Here is a 19,246-nt window from a genome sequence, read left to right as displayed (position 1 = left end):
TTAAGGGACAACTTTGTGTAGTAGTGCATCCAAGTGGCCACATCCTACCCTGGGTAATACACAGGTTTTTTTGTGACAGTGCAAGCAGAATTGTTATATCCTAGTTTGTTATTTTATTTGTCTTCATGTCATTTATATCCTAGTTTATTATTAAAAATGTGTGAGGCTACGCTATAAGATGAGATGATACAAATACAGTGAATGGTACAAGCCAGTGGTTCTTAAACTGGGGGTCGCCAACAATATTGGAGGGGTTGTGAAATGATTTGCAGTCTGAATTAAAGACATTTTCCTAAAGGTTTTTAGTTAAGAGGCTGCCATTGACTTAATGCCTTTGGTGTTGATATAGCCTACCTATGAGAGAAGACATTTTCTGCCTCTGCTTCCAATGCTCATCTGCAACATTTCGAAACCAAATTCCGCCGGTTAGAGAGAAGGGGGGCTCGAGACTTGGCCCATGTTTTTTGGGGGGTCGCCAGACAAAAAGTTTAAGAACCACTGATACTGTTAGGCTATTGTTGCTGCACTTGCCTACATAACACACATCTACAGAAATGCATTAACATTAGAAAAACTGTCCTTCCATAAAAGCACAACATTATCTTTAGGTTCATATGCAACAAATAAAACATACATTATTCAGAAATGTAGACATCCAAATTAAGCTTTTTAAATATGTGAAGTCACTCAAGCTCATAATAAATAGCTGAGTGGTTGCTCACTTTGCTTAGATGATAAATTCCTTGCCCTCGCAGCAGTTTTACTTTAAATGAAGTGCCACAGCTGGCAGACCTCTATGCCCGCACTGGTTTGCAAGATGCCATGGGGTCTACATCTGTTTCCTGTCCAAACATTAATTCTAGACCATTTTAGTTCGCTCCCTGTGCTTGGGATACTAGGTGAATGCCTGCCACTGCCGACTCTTGCAGTGCTTTAACAGTAAACAGGGGCTGAACTACCATGACTCAAACACCGGCAGCTACAGCTGTGAAGGGATGCTTTGGGGCAGATGGTTGGGAGCTTTCTCTGGTTCCTTTGTTCACTGTTCAATGGGGCTCCCTATTTTTTTCCCCAGTCCTTGCTTCTGATTCCACTGCCAAGTCTGGTGAGGGTAGAGGGGATAGAAAAGCCTAGCGGTGGTCCCACTCCACCTTTTTCTGTCAGACCTGGTGCCATCTACCTAAGTACCGACGTGTCAGGCAGGCTCCGAGCAGCTGGACTCAGCGCATCTGCTTCCCCAGAAGCGGAAGTCCTCCACTCGCCAGAGTTAATTGGATTATAGGTAGATGCCAATACAGGCCGACATGGACAGGTGAGCAGCTGCCAGCTCTTTGAGAGTTCCTGCCTGACACCATAATCAAAGGCATCAGTAATCAAAGTATTGTGAACTCAGCATGAAATTGTGATGGAGTGAGGTACCCTCCATTGAAATATTTTGGCAAGTCACAGAATCCAAACATAAGAGAAAATAAGAAGGCTCTCTGGCTAATTCAGTCAGTGTGGTTTTGTGTTGTTTCTCATTTTGTGACAGTGAGCTAGTTACTATTGCTGCGTCTTAGTCATTAATCTGATAAAAAAAAATGTTTAAACAGGGAGAAAGAAACAGAGATAAACTGCAGTGTTGTTATTGTTGAACATGGAGATATACTGAATTAAGGATGATGTTCAAATTGCAACATGACCACCTCTTTTTATTCCACCACATACAAATGTATTCATTATTTCTTTTGTCAACAAATAAGAAAAAAGGTGATAATGTATGAATAAAAGCCAGCATGGGGGTGATGCTAGCGGTTGCTTCAAAAGAGACCACAACATGCAGCCCTCCTCCTGTTCCACCAGCACTTCAAATAAAGCTTTGCCAAAGTAATGCAGTTTCTAGCTTGATTATCCCTCACCTCCTGTAGTCTGTTGTTGCTATGTAAAAAAACATATAGCAAGAAGAACTGCTGCCATGGAAATAGCCTACAACCCTTAGCTTGATTCCCAGAAATAAGAGTAACAGAGACCTCTACTGGCGGAAAGTAGCCTAACTCATCATTGCAACCCACGGTCAAGCTTCAGCATGTAATGGTATTGGGTTAGGTCTAAACAAATAAGACTTATTCTAGATTGTTTAAGCGTCTTTGATAAATAATCTACTATAATTTATTTTACATCTAGTCATGTAAACTATCGGACGGAGTCATTTGATTTTTAACTGCCATTCCCTCTCTGTCCATCATGACATGAATCACGGGCAATTCACACTTTGCACAAGAAAAAAGCTCCACGTATTCAGCCTGTTCTTTACATTAGCCTACACACCTACTGCGTGAAGACATTTAAAAACTTTACTTTAATCGAGTAAACAAACATCTCAGATGTAGGCTACATGGTTTGTGTCAAGAACCAATGATTGGTTCGAACGTAATGTCTTTCCCAGAATGCCATCTCAAATTCCAGGCGCCAAGGAGCGCTGTCGTGGGATCTGCTAGCTAATCGTTACTATGTAACGTTACCTCAATAAAATAATGTAAGTAACTAGGTATGCGATAAAGTTATTTTGAAAGCAGTAACGTTACAGTATTTATGTGGTGAAGTTATCGTTGGTCACATTGTGTTTAGCGCCGCGCGTTCAGAAGTTGGCGCCCCACCTGTTGCTGTTCTGGTTCTGCAGCACGTTTGTCTTTGGCCAAGATACATAGCACCAGGTAAGCTAAGCAACGTTATAGGGACATAGCTAACATCTGAGAGCTAACTTACTGACCGATACCACACGTCTTCATTAAGCCAGTGGTCAACTTTATGGATGTTTTCTTCCTCTTTTCTGTCTGTCCATCTGATGACAAACACGAGTTTCCGTTCATTTGTAGTTGTCAGAGCTGACATGACATTCTAGCCTAGCTGACGTTATGTAGCTGATCGAACGCTTTATAACACCGACTCACGTTAACATTTAGCTGATTCCAATGTATGAAGAGCCGTGGAGACCGCTAAGGTGGTTAAAGCTACAATTTACACATTTTTCCTTTGTTTGACTCGTGTTGGAAACTTAACATTTAGCAGAAGATAGTTACTAACCAGGTTTATGAGAGAAAATACGTAACGTTACACACACCTCGGACAGAAAATACGTACACACACCTCGGACAGAAAATGAAAGTTATTGCTTAACGTTAACGTGGTGGAAAAAGAACGCAGATAGCTGCTAACTTGTGTGTTGTTGCGTTTGTTGGGACAATGTGCAAGATCACAGTTCTTTCCGAGAAGCACGTTAGCTGAAGTGAAGTTTCGTCCACACATAAGTTAGCGATACATTGGTAAGTAAGTAGAAATTAGGGTATAGTATTAAATGAACTGTTGACACCGTGGTTCTAAAATGTCATGAGTGAGTTAGGATATTCCTTTAGATAACATTAGGTCTTTTCCTCAAAGTGAATGCTAGTGTTTCGTTCTCTGTGCTAACGTTACTATATTTACAGTATGCGATGCTAACGTAACTGTTATTTGCTTAGTACCGTTAATGTTAATTTGTGTTCTACGTTATTGCCAGTCGTAAACGAATAATGACGAGCAGCAGAAGAGTGTGTAAATAAGCAGAACTGGCAAGTGAAGTCTGCATTGTCTCTTGCAGGTTGAAAGAAGGCCTGATTATGACCAAAAAAGAAAGCCCCATGATCCTGAAAGGTACTTTAGTGTCACTGTCATTAACGTTAATTTTATCTCAGGATAATCTATTGTAATTTTTAATGAGTCAGAATTAGCGTCTGAACTATCACTCATCCTATTTCTTTCTGCACCAGAGTATAAGCCTGTTTTCTTCCGTGGGTTTACATATTTCGTGTCCTGTTGTCAGTAAATTCCTTATTTTGATGTCAAGCCTGTGCTGTTGCCCCTAGTGATGGTTAGGCTACTTTCCTTCCCTCTCTGTAGATGTTGTGGCTTTTGTTGATGTTTGGTCCACAAGCAAAAGAGAAAATTATTCTGAGGGATTCATGCAGCAACTTGAGGAAATGGGAGCAGTGGTAAGTAAATTGTTTTTATTTCTGGTGGTATAAATAGGAAATATGAAAAACAGCATTACATTTATGGAGCATATCTGCATAGAATGATTATGATATTCAATTAGAACTAAGCATGTGGAGCTTTTCTTGTATTGGTTATGCCATATTCAATACTCCTCTTAGTTCACTCTGACTGAGCAGAGCAGAGCATGGTGATGTGCTGAACCAACCTTAATTTTCGTCATCCATTTTGAAATGGCACTGACCCATGCCAAACCATGCCTGCTCCAACCTTTATTTATGAATGGGCTTCCGGCCTTCAGCAGTTGTCATCAGCAGGCCATAAGCTGACTGAATAGTAAGGCCATTGTATTTAGAATGGTTGGCAGCTTATTGTGTGGTTTTGAAGTGACAGCAGTGTTTGTGATTGATGAGCCAATTTGTGTGTGACTTGGGAAGCCCCGCAAGATATTCAGCACTGCTGTTAATAAGATCGCAAAATAAATACCAGCTACACAATTTGTTGTGTGAGAAATGAGGGGGAGCTGATGAATGCGAGAACTGAACTGTACAATACGATATTATATCGTATACGATACTCTTTGTTTCCTTTTTATTGTAGACTAAGTTGCACATAGTTACTGGTTGTAACCTATTGGACCACAGCTTGAAGAAACAGACTCCACATTAGAATTGTTTCACTTTTTTTTTCTTTCTTTATATTATTAATTTTGCTTGCCATGGCTGGTGATTGTATTGTATTATGCAGTACTTTTGACAATCATTTCTATGATGGCCATTGAGCCTTCATTTTGTGTTCAGGGTCATCAGTGCCATTAACTGGCATTAGTACAGGCAGGTCAGTTAAGTGCCCTGTAAACATGTATCAGTGTTTCTCACAGATTTGAATTCTATTTGTGGTGGTAGGTTTGCAAATTAGTGCAGCGTGGTTGTGATGCAGGTTTAAGCACAATTTACTATTATGTAACAACTGCAGGATTGTTAATGTTTTCTTTAAACGTGCATGTAGGTTATTGAGGTGGCTGTGCAAAGGTGCACATAGCTCTGCTATAAACTAATTCCATCCCATTTAAATAGTACAACATGGAAAATCATTGTGTGGTGGTCAGTGTTGATATTGTGGGAAACACTGTGTATATAAGACTTTAAAGGGAATAAATGCAGAGAAATGTTTTATCCTGTCATAATATTGTGTTGTTCCGATTTCATTCTATGAAATATCCAGTGTGGTATTCGTTTGTGTCCTTTGCAGCAGAGGTAAACGTAGACTAGATCTGAGCAAAAAGTCTAGCAAGTCAGTGGCAGCGTATAGGTCTGACAGTTGAGTCATGTTTTGCAAAATTTGTGCGTTTGAATAATTATGACATTGTTTTTATATTGGGTTCATTTTTCTGCTCTTTCAGGTATCCAGGACCTTAAACAAAAATGTCACCCATGTGATTTTTAAGCATGGACACCAGTCTACATGGAATAAGGCCCAGAAAATGGGAGTGAAGCTTGTATCTGTCCTTTGGGTCGACAAGTAAGATGTGATCAAACTTATATGGCTCAGTGACACTTTGAGAAATGGCTATTGATTAACCTGATGCCCTTGTCTGCCACTTATAGTTTTCAAATGCAGTTTACAGATACGTGTTAAAATGTTCTCAAAGCGGATCTATAAAACTGTCAACCTTGTTACCAACCCTTTTCAGTCTTGTTTGATGGCTTTCACATATTTGAGAGTATCATTTGTGTTTAAACTTGTCTTGAACTGGGAAGGACATTCAATGGCATCACAATGACTGGTTACAATTTGTGCCAAATCACCCATTACAGCTTATTACACCTGTATACAGTGGCATGCTAAGGTTTGGGAACTCCTGATCAATATTGGATTTACAGTGAAAAGTGAAGTGAGTAAAAGAGCAGTAGTTACAGTAGTTGTAGAAGACATAATTTGTGATGTTAGTGGACAAATGGAAAATTTCTGTTTTCGAGCATCGTGGCATCATTTGGACAAACCCAGGTAAACAAACCTATTATTCCCACTAGCCACCTAAGCTATGTAGTTTTGTTTGCAGCCCTGCTAACACGTTGGAACACCTTTCACAGCACAGAAATTAACAAATATATACGTTAAATCTTGCTGCTTTTATAAGTTCCAACTTTGCTGTTGTGGGTGTTTTGCAAGGTACTTTCATTAATTTCACTAATTCATGATGGTTTTATATGCTTTGTCCTTATACTCCTTTTAAAGTTAGAGGAATACTTTATAGACCTACTGGAATTTGGTATTTTGGTACCGAATGTGAACATGTAATGTGCAATATTATGAGACAGGATTGTGCTGTATCTGACATTTGCATCAGTTATTGTTAGTCATTTATTCTGAAATAAATCGGCGAGTGACTAGGGTGTACTACTATTTGTTTATCCACCACACAGACGTCATGTCCAATAAGACTAATCCACCTGAGGGGTATTTCACAAAGGCAGAATAAAGACATCCAAGATAAGTGATAAAGCGAGGTTTGACAGCGTTGTCTGGTCATCCTAGCTCAACTCGTTTCACTAATGCCAATCCAGGATGAGTAGGAGCGACTATGTCAAGCCAGGTGTAAGTAGGATGTGTGCGTGTTCTCGTTTCTGCTCCAAAGTGCTCACTGTTGGAATAAAAAGACGCAGAAAATAGCGTCATTCACACAAAGTGAACAACCGCTTTTGATCTAGACTAACAATGAAGTAAAGTTATCCTTTTTGGAATGGGGAATCATGGCTATTTCAGTAAAACAGCAGGAGTAGGCGTGGTATACCAACTGAATGCAAATTTACGTATGCACCCACATGTGAGTGCTTCCTTGTCTCGGCACGTCAGAAAGCGCTTGCCACTGCAAATATGTACATAGTATGATCTACCTTAATATTATAGTTGAAAATACCTTCGAAAACTTGCCCCTCCACTCCCAATCAACTACAGTAGGCCCTAGGCTATTCATCAAACACCTAGGCCTATGTTGATAATTATAAGGCTATCACAATTAAAATAATAACCATATGGTAGTAGGCAGACAATCTGTTTTGTTTTGCGAGCAAATACATTTAGCAAATAGTTTATAAATGGAATAAAGCTCCTTAAAAATTAGCACGGAGGTCTGATGTGAATGACAGCTAGCTGAACCAATAAGACGACATAATTACCATTGGAATTAACTTAGCTTGGCTGTTAGCCTGGTCGAGACCAGACTAGGTGCAGAGAATAAATCCCCATGGTAACTTATGTGCCATCTCTTTTGTGAAACCAAGTCAAGGCTAAATTCATCCTGGATAACCTAAAAATCCCAGCTTAATCCCTTATCTAGGTTTTGTGAAATACCCTTCTGGTCCCATGTAATTAATCTATCTATGGCTGTTTCCTCCGCCTGCCACAAGATGTCCCTGTTAGTCAAATCATGACAAAACTAAGTTGTTACTTGACACCTCGTCCCTAAAACAGTGGCCCCGTTTCTGCAGGTGCAGAAGTGACAGCCAGCATGTGGATGAGAATTTATGCCCTGCAGTAAACGAAGAAGGCAGGAGTGTCCTAGCCAACAAAAGGACGGTAGGAATTGAGGATGCAAAGCTTGTCTACACAAGCCCCTTGTATTTTGCAAAGCATAGCCTTTTGATGTGAATTAACTACTTGGTTCTCTCTCTCTCTCGTCATAGCACAAATGCATGCAGCCTCGGGATATTCCCACGAGAACTCCAGAGAATGACAGGCGTTTGAAAAAAAAACTTGACAAAATGATGGAAAGGATGACTCCTTCCTCACCTGTTGGTAATGAAAACCAATTGATTGTTGATGTTATGTTTTTTAAAGCTAGTTTTATTAGCCCTTGACACAGGATTAATACAGTGCATGGGGAGCTGTATGTCTATGGACGTCCAATACAACCAGTCATGGAGTTGGAACCCAGTGGTGGTGTTTTTATTTATTTGTTTATTTATTTGTTTATTTATTTATTTATTTTAAACAAAACAGTGAAAAAGTTTCTACTAGCTTTGGCAATTTTTAAATGGAAAGCCAGTTTTACTTACAGCAGATTTTCTCTTTAACAAAGTTCCCCCTTTTGTATGTTACAATGCTGAGCCACTATATTCATCTGAAGTAATATGCTATGTACCTTGTCTTTATGTGTAGTCGCAAACTTGTCTCCTCTGATCATCGATGAGGAGAACGGGATCGTGTACAGTCCATCATCGAAGACAGCAGAAACCATGGCCCTGCGGCTGAAACAGATGAAAGAGAGGAGAGAAAATCTCTCCCCTACTGGTATGGCCATATATTTATCAGCTGTGTGAATGCTTCAAACTGCATGAGGAGCATATGCCAGGCCTCTGAATAGAACTAGACAGGATCTTTATGAAGTACAATGTGTGTGTGTGTGTGTGTGTGTGTGTGTGTTTGTGTGTGTCAGATTTCATAGTACAAGAGTAATTGTAGGTTACAGTGTGCCTGTCATTTAGTCTATATGGGCCAATCCCAAAGTGAGGACTAAGAACTAAAGACTCATAGACTTAATTGGTGCGAAGTGAGTGTGTGAGACCACATGGGCTCAGACAGGTATAAATGGGATTGGGAAAGCACTAAAGACGATGGTCTCCGCGGTAAACGTCACAGCGCTTTGAACTGTGGGTAATTCCCTTTGGTGAAATCTGCACCGATGCAGACTCACGGAAAGGGTTTGGTGTACTCAAACCCTCACACCCTTTTGAAATTTGACATTGGGACAGCCCCAAGCCCTTACAAATTTCGGGAGAACGCGCACCAAAGTCTGTGACTCTCTGAGTCCGACCTTTGAGATTGGCCCTATATCTATCCTCCATGCTAGTACATCTTGTAACAATAGTACATTTATAGATATCTGCTGGCAAAGATTTATATTTCACTGCTTCCATCATATTGTTCAGTTCTGTTACATAAATCTGCTGCATTTTAGAAAATGGATTCAATTATGTAAACTAGTATAAAAAAACTCTGTGTTCAGCTTAATATATATGTCATTTCAGCTTCCCAAATGGTTGATTCCACCTTCACACACTCTCTGAAGCCCTCCATTGGGAGCACTCCATCTACCTCTTTTATACAGCTGCTGGGTAATGACTGTATTGATTATCATTCATGCTGATTGAGTGTTGAATGAGTGAAGAATGTTAAAAATGGAAGGGATTGGTCTGTTCTTCTCAATAGCCATGTATGCATCAGTGATTTGACCTTTTGTCCTCCTGATAAACTGTTATGATGTATACTTGTGATATACACTTTGATAAACTTTACTCTTCGCCCACCATTTAAATTGGGGCCCATGATGCTGTTGTTTTGTCTGAAGAGGTGTTGTAGAATTGATGACTGTTGAAACAAACAGCCTAAAAAAAAAAAAACATAAAATTACTACCATTTAGATGGGAGGAGATTGCCAGAACGCTCACTTGCAACCTGACCAAATGGTTGTTCTCTGCCCAGTCTGCAAACAGGATTAAATCAGTGTTATTGAATTAAACACCACTTTACTGCCAGTGAGCGAGGTGAAGGACAAGTCTATCACTCCATAGTGCAAGATAAGCATTTATTTGTACAGTAAATTTATACAGTAAATTTATTTGTTATCAGTATAGATTTTAAAGTACATTTAGGCTTTGACATGATGAAATCCTCTGTAATTGTAGTTCAATAGCAACATATGAAGTTCTAACTAAACTGTTCCCCTGTTACAGTCTCACTACACATCATTTTTTAAGGACATTTCTGTTACTTTACAGCTTATTGCTTTTTTGTGTTCTTGTATTTGTATTTTTAAACATTTCCCTTAATCTTCCCACAGAAGAAGATGACTTGCCTTCTTCTCTCGGACACACTCCAGAGATGGAAGCTGGAGAAATGCACTTCATGAGCACTTCTAAAAGCGACACCTCCAGTGTGCACACAATCACTCCATCTGAGGAGAAAAACCACCATAGAAAAACCCGGAAGCTATCAGCATCCACTCCACTGCCCGGAGTTACACCCAAGAGAAAGTCATCACGGGGGATAGTTACTGACAGCAAAGCTCTTTTACCAGCCTGTCACAAAGGGCTTAGTAAAACTGCTGCAAAACGCAGCACAGGAAAGCAGAATTCTCTGGACAGCTACTTTTCCACTGCACTAACCACAGGTGAAAGGACAGTTTTGGCTGATGACGCTGTGAACACTGAGGTAGAAACCTGTAGAGAGCCATCTATTTATAACAGTAGATTGAAACTGACACCTCCAAAAGACAGTGTACTTTTGGAGGACACGCAAACACAAACCTCGCCAACTTTTAATGAGACTCGGACTAAAACTTACAAGCTTAGTAGAAGCAATAAAGAAACATCTACATCTCCAATTTTGTCCATGACAATGGATTCTGAATTTGAAAGGGAAAATAGTACCCTGGTCAGGGTGTCATCTGCCCCAAAAGCTTCTAGTCTGAAAAAGACGTCGCTAACCGCTGTATCACAGTTGAGGAAAGTCCAAAAGGCCTCCTTGGGTCATTCCCCCTATGAGGACGGAGTGGATGATGACGTGTTTGAGGACTACTTTTCGTCGACAGAAAAGTCCACAAAACGGCAGGCCCTGAATCTGGACTTCTCCCCAGAAAAAGACCCCATTTCCCCCTTTGAGATGTCGGTCAAGCCTGCCAAACGTAAGAGAAGGAAGAATGAACCTGTGGAGCCGTGTAATAAGAAGCGAAAGCCTGCCCCTGTTAGCGCTGCTGAGTTCTTAGCTGAATCCTCTGGACTTAGCAGTCCATCTGAGGACGTAGCTTCTCTGAGCAAAGCCAAGCCAAGGAGTTGTGGACGCCGCAAGTCTGCCCACAAGCAACCAGCTTCTACTGGCAAAGACCGGAGAATGAAGCTGAGAGCTGAGACTGATGGGGATGTCTGTAGCGATGCAGCTGGTGACAAAACCACAGACAAGCACAGACCAATAGAACCTGCCGCTCCTCCAGATACGAGACGTGAACATGTCCCACTGACTTTCCCCAAACCTCTCCTTACATCACGACTCAATGCCGCAAGAAGCAGAAAAGGGTCACAAAGTATGTTAACCACTGATGTTTTTGAATGAATTTCTGGCGTGTGCCGCATTCCCCTTTTTATGTGAGAAAGACCTACCATGTGTTTACTTTGTTTTTTTTTTTATTCCAAGTTGTAGTTGTTAGTCGTAGTTAATGTAGTAAACTGTTAATTAAATATGTTGTCGCCACCTTTCATAAGAGTAACTTAACACATTGGTATTTGGAATGGGTATTGAAGAAGATATATTAAGTATATTCTATGGTCAATGATGAAGTGCTACATAACTTGCTGTGAATTTGTTTAACAAATAATATGTGAACTATAACTTTAAGTCTTTCCACTGAATACATCCTGTACATTATCAAGTGTCCAGTAAGTAGATTCTATATATAGTCAATTCTATAGTATTGACAATCATTGATGTTCAGTTAAATGGCTGTAATTAATTAAGTCTTATGGCCATTGGTTCATTCTGTTGTTGTATTCCATCATTGGGGGGGGGGGGGTGGGGGGATCACACATAGGACATGTTGGTAATAAATACAATTCAAAACTATTCAACTAACATTTTCCAATTGCAGTTATTTTCTCTCAGCCTTGCTTTGTTTGGTTCTTGGGGTGTTGACTACACACAAACATGCGTCACACACACAAGCACGCTTGAATGTGTTTGTCTCAGCTGAGTAGAATGCACCTGTGCTCTGATACTGCTTTTTGCCCGCCTTAACTGAACTTTTTCCTTCCTTTTCTGCTGTTTGTATATTTTCAGCTTTAGGCGAAGGCATTAAATATGCAGCTGATGGTCTCAGTGACAGAAGTACGGAAATGTTTAGCTGTCAAGGGGGTGAAAAAAACAGAAATGTACAGGTACAGTAATTCTTTACATATTAGTTTACTTAGGTTAGTCATAGAAGTCCATCACTTGTTTCATGTATCATTTAATTTCTGGAGGACCTTCTGAGCAATTTCACTGTGACTGATGTTGATTTTCGGTCTGTCTAGACTAAAAAGAATTGGGGTAATTTTTACTGAATACGTCTGGGGGGAAGGAAATCTGAAAAAAGGTGGGTGTGCCGCTGTAGCTTGAACTGTAAAGAAGCTGTTTTGTTTTGGTCATGCACTTCCATGTAGCAGGGTAGCATGGCGCTGAGACGGTGCTGCAGTTGGCTTTCTGAAGCACTTTTCGACACTGAGCATTCTTCGCTTCCTGTATTTTGCCACTTGTCTGAGCCGTGCACCTGGCATGCTGCTTATTTATGCTACTTCAGCCTTGACAAAACTGGCGTCTCTTTACAATATGAAACCGGGGGCTCTTTCATCTCCTGTAGAACTGCTGTTATAATTTTTTCCATGTGAACTACATCACCTTCGATTCAGTCTGTTGGATGAACAAGTGTGACGTGTGTTTTGAGATCACTCCGTGCAGATTTGAGAGATGTTCCCCACCCCGTCCCTCCCTTGTTGGGTCTCATTGTGAGCAAAAAAGCGAAACAAAGCAGGAAGAAAGGGCAAAGAAACACTGTAACCTTTTTTTATCAAAGGGAACAGGTTCTGATGACCTCACGATCCCGCCCGATTGAAGGTGCGATAAAGTCTTGGAAGAACGGGCTGAAGAGGGTGGAGTCCCTTCTAATGAGGATTATATGGTTCCTCATGCCTTTTGGGATCTGATTGTGGAACGTAAAACATGTTCAGAAAAGTCATGGGGCAGCCGTGGCCTTCTGGTTAGCGCTTCAGACTTGTAACTGGAGGGTTGCCGGTTCGAACCCCGACCAGTAGGCACGGCTGAAGTGCCCTTGAGCAAGGCACCTAACCCCTCACTGCTCCCCGAGTGCCGCTGTTGTTGCAGGCAGCTCACTGCGCCGGGATTAGTGTGTGCTTCACTTCACTGTGTGCTGAGTGTGTTTCACTAATTCACGGATTGGGATAAATGCAGAGACCAAATTTCCCCTCATGGGATCAAAAGAGATACTTACTATACTATACTGGTCTTGGTTTGGAAATGCAGAGCATATGGCAGTGTGTATACCCAATTTGTGCCCCCTGCCCGATTCTGTGCATGCTTGTAAGTGCTCCACCAGGAAGCATTGATTTCTCTGCCCGATCTCTACCATGCATGCATTAAATCACTTGACGGTCAAGCGGAACATAGATATTAGAAGTCAAACGGGAATGTCTTTGCATTGAGTTATGCTGTTCACATCGACTTCATCAATTAAGTACTGACTAACGATCCAACCCGCAACACTTGTAGCATTTGTGTGTTATTCTTTGTACAAGAGTAAACAGAACATAAGCAAGTAGCCTATTCTCACAGGCTGTTTTTCTCACCAACACGGCGCTGTAATAAAAGACCTGAAAGGCCTATCTATGATCATAAAATTGCCCAATTTACCATTCAGTCACTTCCTTTTTCTGTTAAAATAACCCTACACCACAACATCTTGGTCTTAAACATCTTGTTCATTTGGAGTCTTATTATTAGTAGTAGGGCTAAATCGGATGTGTAAAACAGGATTATCATCTGAGCATGCGCAGAACGGCAAGCGGCATGGATCGGGTACCCACAGACAGAATGTGAAGTCAGAAAAAGATCCATTGAGGATCAAGTGTGCCAATGTTTGACATTTGTTTTGTGGTATTCTTGGTGACTAAAGCAACTCATATCTTTCAGAGTTCACTATAGACCACAGTTGTGTGATTGATTTTGACATGTTGGCATACGTTTAAAAAAAAAAAAAAGACATTTGTGAGCGTTGCTTCCCCTGAAGTCAAGGAGTACAATTGCATAATTGCCTGTGGGGTAAACAAGTCTTGAACTATTGTTTGAGTTCAGTCTGTTTTTAATGACTGCTAATTATGATCACTCATACAAAGCACTAACAAGCCCTTGACTTTCAATCATATGAGCTGGTGATTTTTTTTTTTTTTTTTTTCTTTTCTTTCTTTCTTATCCTAATGATCATCAGTCTAATTTTTCTCTGCAAGGTGAGTCGTGCTTTTAATAGGCTGGGCATAACCCGGGTTGGCCCCGCCACTACGGAAAGAGCCTGAGAATGGATCTAGGACTCCCTTTTCTCTGCATGAATAGTGACTTGAGTCATATCGGACAACTTGCACGCTGTGGACTGAAAGGCCTTGTGTCATACACCAAAGAATTTCCTTCATTTGTGCAGGGCGCATTGGAAACAAGCTGCAACCACAGTTCACACCAAGGCTTTGTGTTGGTGGCTCGCTCTGGACGCGCCGCAGCTTTTTTTTACCCGGCCTCTTTTTGTCCCACTGCCAGAAGCTGTCCTCTGTAATCCAGGAGAAAAACATCCTCCATTTAAGGCTCTTGAAGAGGACTTCTAAGAACTAGCGGACAGAGTTCTTATCAAAGAGACAAAGGAATAACGGAAACTTGAACAGCAAAAAGGGGGGAAAAAATAAATAAAACTAATCTCCATTTTCAGTTTTTGCCTCTTGTTTTTGGAAGTAGGAAATCACAAGCAAGAGTATTGAGATGGTAATAACCGAGGGCAAACCAGTTTGGGGCCACACCTGAAAATATTAGTTATTGCTTCGGCACGCCACTAGCTTCTCAGACAAAAAAAAGAAGCATTCCTCACTGTGAGACATGCAATCTGCAGAGTTTTGTCCAGCCATAGGATAAACAGAGATTATACCATCATCTGGCCCAGGCGGACGGCTGTGCTGATTGATGCCAGTTTCTGTGTTGTAAACAGATGGATGATGAATAATGAAGATAATTGAAGCTTGGGTTTCACCTGAGGTGCCTTTTTTTGTTCAGAAATGACATTTGCACGCTTAAGCATGTGCACGCTTAGCTAAAGGCTGGATTGTGATTGTAGAGTCCATGTATATTTGAAATGGGGGTGGCTGCTGTCATCAGTGTTTTATAGTTAAGCTGATTAAAATAAGTCTCATACATTTTCGCTGGGCGGAAAATGTAGAGCTACATTTTTTTTAAATTCAATTTAAATGGGGCAAGGTGACTGTCATTGACCCCGAATGGAGGCCTAGAAATGTCAAATGAATTGTAAAATTAGTGTCATTGTGAAATTACTCTCTTAATGCATATTGCTTGAGTGCATGTCTGTATTTAGTAGGCACCCAGTCATTGTGAAACAGGTCAACAAATAATAAAATGAAATCAGGGGGCTATTCCAGAAAGGAGATTTAACAAACTCTGTCTAACTGTCTAACTCCTAATCTCTGAGTTGATTAACCCTGAGATAGGAAACTCTGAGATTTGATGACTATGAAAAGCCATCATCAAAGAGGTTCAGAAATTACCATGAGTCACCATGGCAAATGGTTCGAAATCTTACCCCACTTCCTGCGTCACTCCATTTAAGAAGTTATCCCTATGAGTACAGTGTGCACTGTTTTGGAAAGAAAATGCAGCACAGTCAGAGAGTTACGTGAAACTCTAATGGTGGTTGCAAGTCATCAGAAAATTATTAAATTTGTTTGTGCTATAAAAATGATTGTGCTGTTAATTGTTTTATAAGCACTATATTTGGTGGCCAGTGACTTAAAAATGACTAAAACCCCTCATTTTTACGGCACAAACCGAAGCCTACTAAGATTGGCCTACTATTTTTAAATGTAGTATTTTGCTGCACCAGCCAGTTTAATACAGTAGATTAATTTCAAATAACTTTTAATGGGCTATTAGCTTAGCCTAAAGGTAAAAAAAAGTGGTGACCTATATGGCCACTGAATAAATGTATTTTTTAATTTTAAAATGATAACGTTTGATTTGAGGTAAATATTCAGGATTCCAAAATCCTCCCTGGGCAAAGGCTATGCAAAACAAATATGTCCAATAACTGCTCAGTAGGAAGGAGGAGATATGAGAAACACTTCATTTGTTTAAGAAACAAGTTATGTACACAGTCAGTTACTGTGGATTGAGTTAAGTTTCTTACTGGTACTGGAAGCCCAGAGTTTCCCTCTTCTAAGGGTTAACAAACTTAGATTTTTAACAAAACCCACTTTCTGGAATAGGCCCCTGTACTGCTATGCTTGTAGGATCACAATACTATAATTTTCAACAGCACATCTGTGATCGTTACCTTTGTAAACAGGTTGACATTTTAATGCAGTTTGTGTACTGTTTTTTTTTTTTTTTTTTTTATTATTATTATTTATTTTTTAACAAAAGCAATGAATTAATAGGAACATGACACTTTCTTTGGTTGGTTTGATTATTTTCTTTTAAAGCAACACCAAAGAACTTTCCCTCTGTCGCATACACACTTTGCAAATAACGATGTCCACAGACAAAGTAGAATATGTTGCACGATTTATGAAAGTACGATGTATTGCGACATCAGATGCAAGTCAAATTTGTAGTTTCTTATGTCTCATTCCATTGAACTACAGACCCGCTACCCGATCTGGCAAACTTACATAGTGCGGTTATAGCCGATAGAGGGCCGCAAAGCGAATGCAGAAGTGCCGTTCACCCTGTTACAAGTAGATGAACCACGATTTTGTGAAACGATTTTGGAAACATTATTTTAAGGTACAAAAAACTCTTTGGTGTTGCTTCAAGTGTTAGTTCCTAAATTACACAGTGGAAAAGCTAAACCGGCACAGAATTGAATATTAACACTACCTGTACAAAAAATACCAGAGTTATCAAAATCTTTATACATGCCGTACCATAACACTTTGACCAGGCACCCTTGTTATTTAACTTCTATTTATTTTTCTATTTATTTAACTGCACTGACTGATTATGATATGATCATGTGTTTTAACACCCCAAATTAGCTGCATAAGGAGCCAATACACACCTGGTTGATAACACAATGTGCGTCTCTGAGACCCTAAACGTGTGTGTGTGTGGTGGTTGGGGGGCGGTATGCACTGTTCTGGTAGCCTTGCCTGACGCCCTCACTTCCTGTTGGGGGAGCAGAGAGGAACTGGCCCATGTGACCGCCACTCAGGTGTTTGTGCTCCGGGCCCTGCTGTACTGAGGCCAAGGTACATGGGATGGATAAAACGAAGGCCCCCCACACACATGTACTGACACACACACACAAAACTGCCATTTGATTTAAACAGTGCTCCCTAACTGCTTTTCCGTGTCCATGGCCTTGGAGTTTCATTTCCTCTCTGGTCACCAAATATGCAGATATATCCGGCATGTGTTTCTTGTGCGAGTGCCCAGGCAATATCCATGCAGCGGGGCGTTGTTTACTAGTGCTTGTTTCCCCCTTTGTCACTGCCAGAGCACAACATACTGTATGCACAACACAATATGAGAGGCCTTCTTTTAAATGAGCTGAAAGCATGCTGAAGTAAGCCATCTTGGTGCTTTTACGGCTGCTTTTGGTAAAATGGCTAGATTAATGTTTTTTTTCTCCTTTATTTACAGATAAAAAGAACTCTAGTCATGACAAGCATGCCTACAGAGTAAGTAGCCTATTCACTAGCCTTTGCAAAGGGCAAGGTGCTTTGTGTCATTTGCCTTAGGTTCAAGATCACGCTTTTGAAATTAAATTGGGTATAATTTAAAATCCCTTATCAATTACTTCTGGTAAATCAAGTTCCTCCATAGTGAATATCTAGTTCTCTCCCTTTGAATCTGGCCTTGAATTGTTTGTTTGTGTGTGTGTGTGTGTGTTTGTATGCTTGTATGCATCCATGTCTGTGTGTGTGTGTGTGTGTGTGTGTGTCAGAAAGCAGCAGACCGTGCTTCAGGTTGTGAAGACCCTGGGTGGGTTCTCAGTGGTAGACACAGTGTGTGAGAGCACAACCCACGTGGTAGCGGGCAGCCCACGTCGCACCCTCAATGTCCTACTAGGCATTGCCCGAGGGTGTTGGATCCTCTCCTATGAGTGGGTAAGTTCTTTGCATGTTTGTATTTGTTTATAGGTCTTCTGGTTTCATTTCCATGTCTGTAGGGATGTAGGAAGATGCCCATATCCCTATGGACATCCTCTCTAGGATGTTATATTTAAAATTATAATTCAAAAAATAAAGTAACCTCACTTTGTAAAATATTCAGAATTCACTAGTAGAAGTATCACATTTACACACTGGCAGCAGTCCCCCAGTTTCCCCCTTCCCCCTAAGCTTTACATAATCCACATCATAACATAAAGCGACAGTGCATAAGCCACCATGGTAACTTGTGCCAATTTATAATAAGGGAACCATCTGTCATGTATCGATAGCTATTTATGTAGTGCCACTAACCATATGTCTGACGTCACAATCTCAAAAATCTTTAATACAATTCTTACACATATTCCAAATACTCTGTAGCAAGACGGTGTATCATAAATCATGTCTTTGTAGTCTGTCCGCTCCTGGCAGACCCTCAAGATAGCCCTGTCATAATACATGTTGTGCTAACAGCAGCATACTCAAGTTGTATAAAGACATTGAAGGCATAGCAGCGCAGTGGTATCACCCTCCACTTTAGAATATTAAAGTAGAGCGTGACCCCAACAGGCAGGCCACAACAGGCACGTTACTGAAGTGTTCCGTTCACAGAGCATAAAAATAGTTTTATAAGACTATTTTTTTTTTTCAAAAGTACGCAGCGCTCTCACGTCCATTGATTATAGTTGAAGCTAACGTTTGCAGCATACACTCCGCAAACAAACTGCTTCAGTTACGTACCTGGTGTAGCCTGCCAGTAATAGAATGCTCACTTCCAAGGAACTCTGCATGTTGGCAATAAGAATGTTCTTTCACTGTACTGTATGGAAATGTTGTGCAAATGTTTTATATGTACTGTATGTAAGTGCATTTCTGTGTACAGTAAGTCTGTGCTTTACTATGCATTTATACAACATGCAGAAGCAGATGCAATGTACTTAAGGTCCTGGCAGCTCAATTTGTACTACACGGTGCGGTTTGATTGCGCTGATTGCATCAAGTGCATAGATGTATTTGTCTTTTTGGAGTGGACCATCTCATATGCTGAATACTTCATGCATAGATCCCTTTTTTTTCCCTCTCACTTGCTAGATTCTGTGGTGCTTAGAGCACAGACAGTGGATTCCTGAGGAGCCTTATGAGATGTCTGACGACTTTCCTGCGGCGCCTGTAAGTATTTCTCTCACTCACTCACTCTTGTGTGCCCTGTTGGTGTGCCCGAGTGCACAGAAGGAACTTGTAAACTTGCATAACCTCCTCAGAGAGATTAG

The 19,246-nt window shown here is 40.6% G+C and overlaps 1 protein-coding gene across 4 annotated transcripts in view; it reads left to right on the top strand.

Annotated features, from left to right (window-relative positions):
• The first annotated feature begins 2,329 nt into the window (after nucleotides 1–2,329).
• mcph1 (microcephalin 1) overlaps nucleotides 2,330–19,246 on the top strand; it is a 39,674-nt gene continuing 22,757 nt past the window's right edge. Inside the window, exons 1-14 of one of the 4 annotated variants that reach the window (XM_042065205.1) lie at nucleotides 2,330–2,515; nucleotides 2,608–2,693; nucleotides 3,617–3,669; nucleotides 3,916–4,007; nucleotides 5,411–5,529; nucleotides 7,500–7,587; nucleotides 7,695–7,806; nucleotides 8,170–8,301; nucleotides 9,039–9,125; nucleotides 9,851–11,089; nucleotides 11,839–11,936; nucleotides 17,464–17,501; nucleotides 17,768–17,930; nucleotides 19,068–19,145. In XM_042065205.1, coding sequence (XP_041921139.1) covers nucleotides 3,636–3,669; nucleotides 3,916–4,007; nucleotides 5,411–5,529; nucleotides 7,500–7,587; nucleotides 7,695–7,806; nucleotides 8,170–8,301; nucleotides 9,039–9,125; nucleotides 9,851–11,089; nucleotides 11,839–11,936; nucleotides 17,464–17,501; nucleotides 17,768–17,930; nucleotides 19,068–19,145 — 2,280 coding nt within the window. In that variant the 5' untranslated portion in view covers nucleotides 2,330–2,515; nucleotides 2,608–2,693; nucleotides 3,617–3,635. The other 3 variants (XM_042065204.1, XM_042065206.1, XM_042065207.1) reach the window with 3 other exon arrangements.

This window comes from Alosa sapidissima, chromosome 16, assembly GCF_018492685.1.
Source record: "Alosa sapidissima isolate fAloSap1 chromosome 16, fAloSap1.pri, whole genome shotgun sequence".
NCBI classification, from domain to species: domain Eukaryota; kingdom Metazoa; phylum Chordata; class Actinopteri; order Clupeiformes; family Clupeidae; genus Alosa; species Alosa sapidissima.
This window is presented reverse-complemented; position numbering and strand designations above follow the sequence as displayed.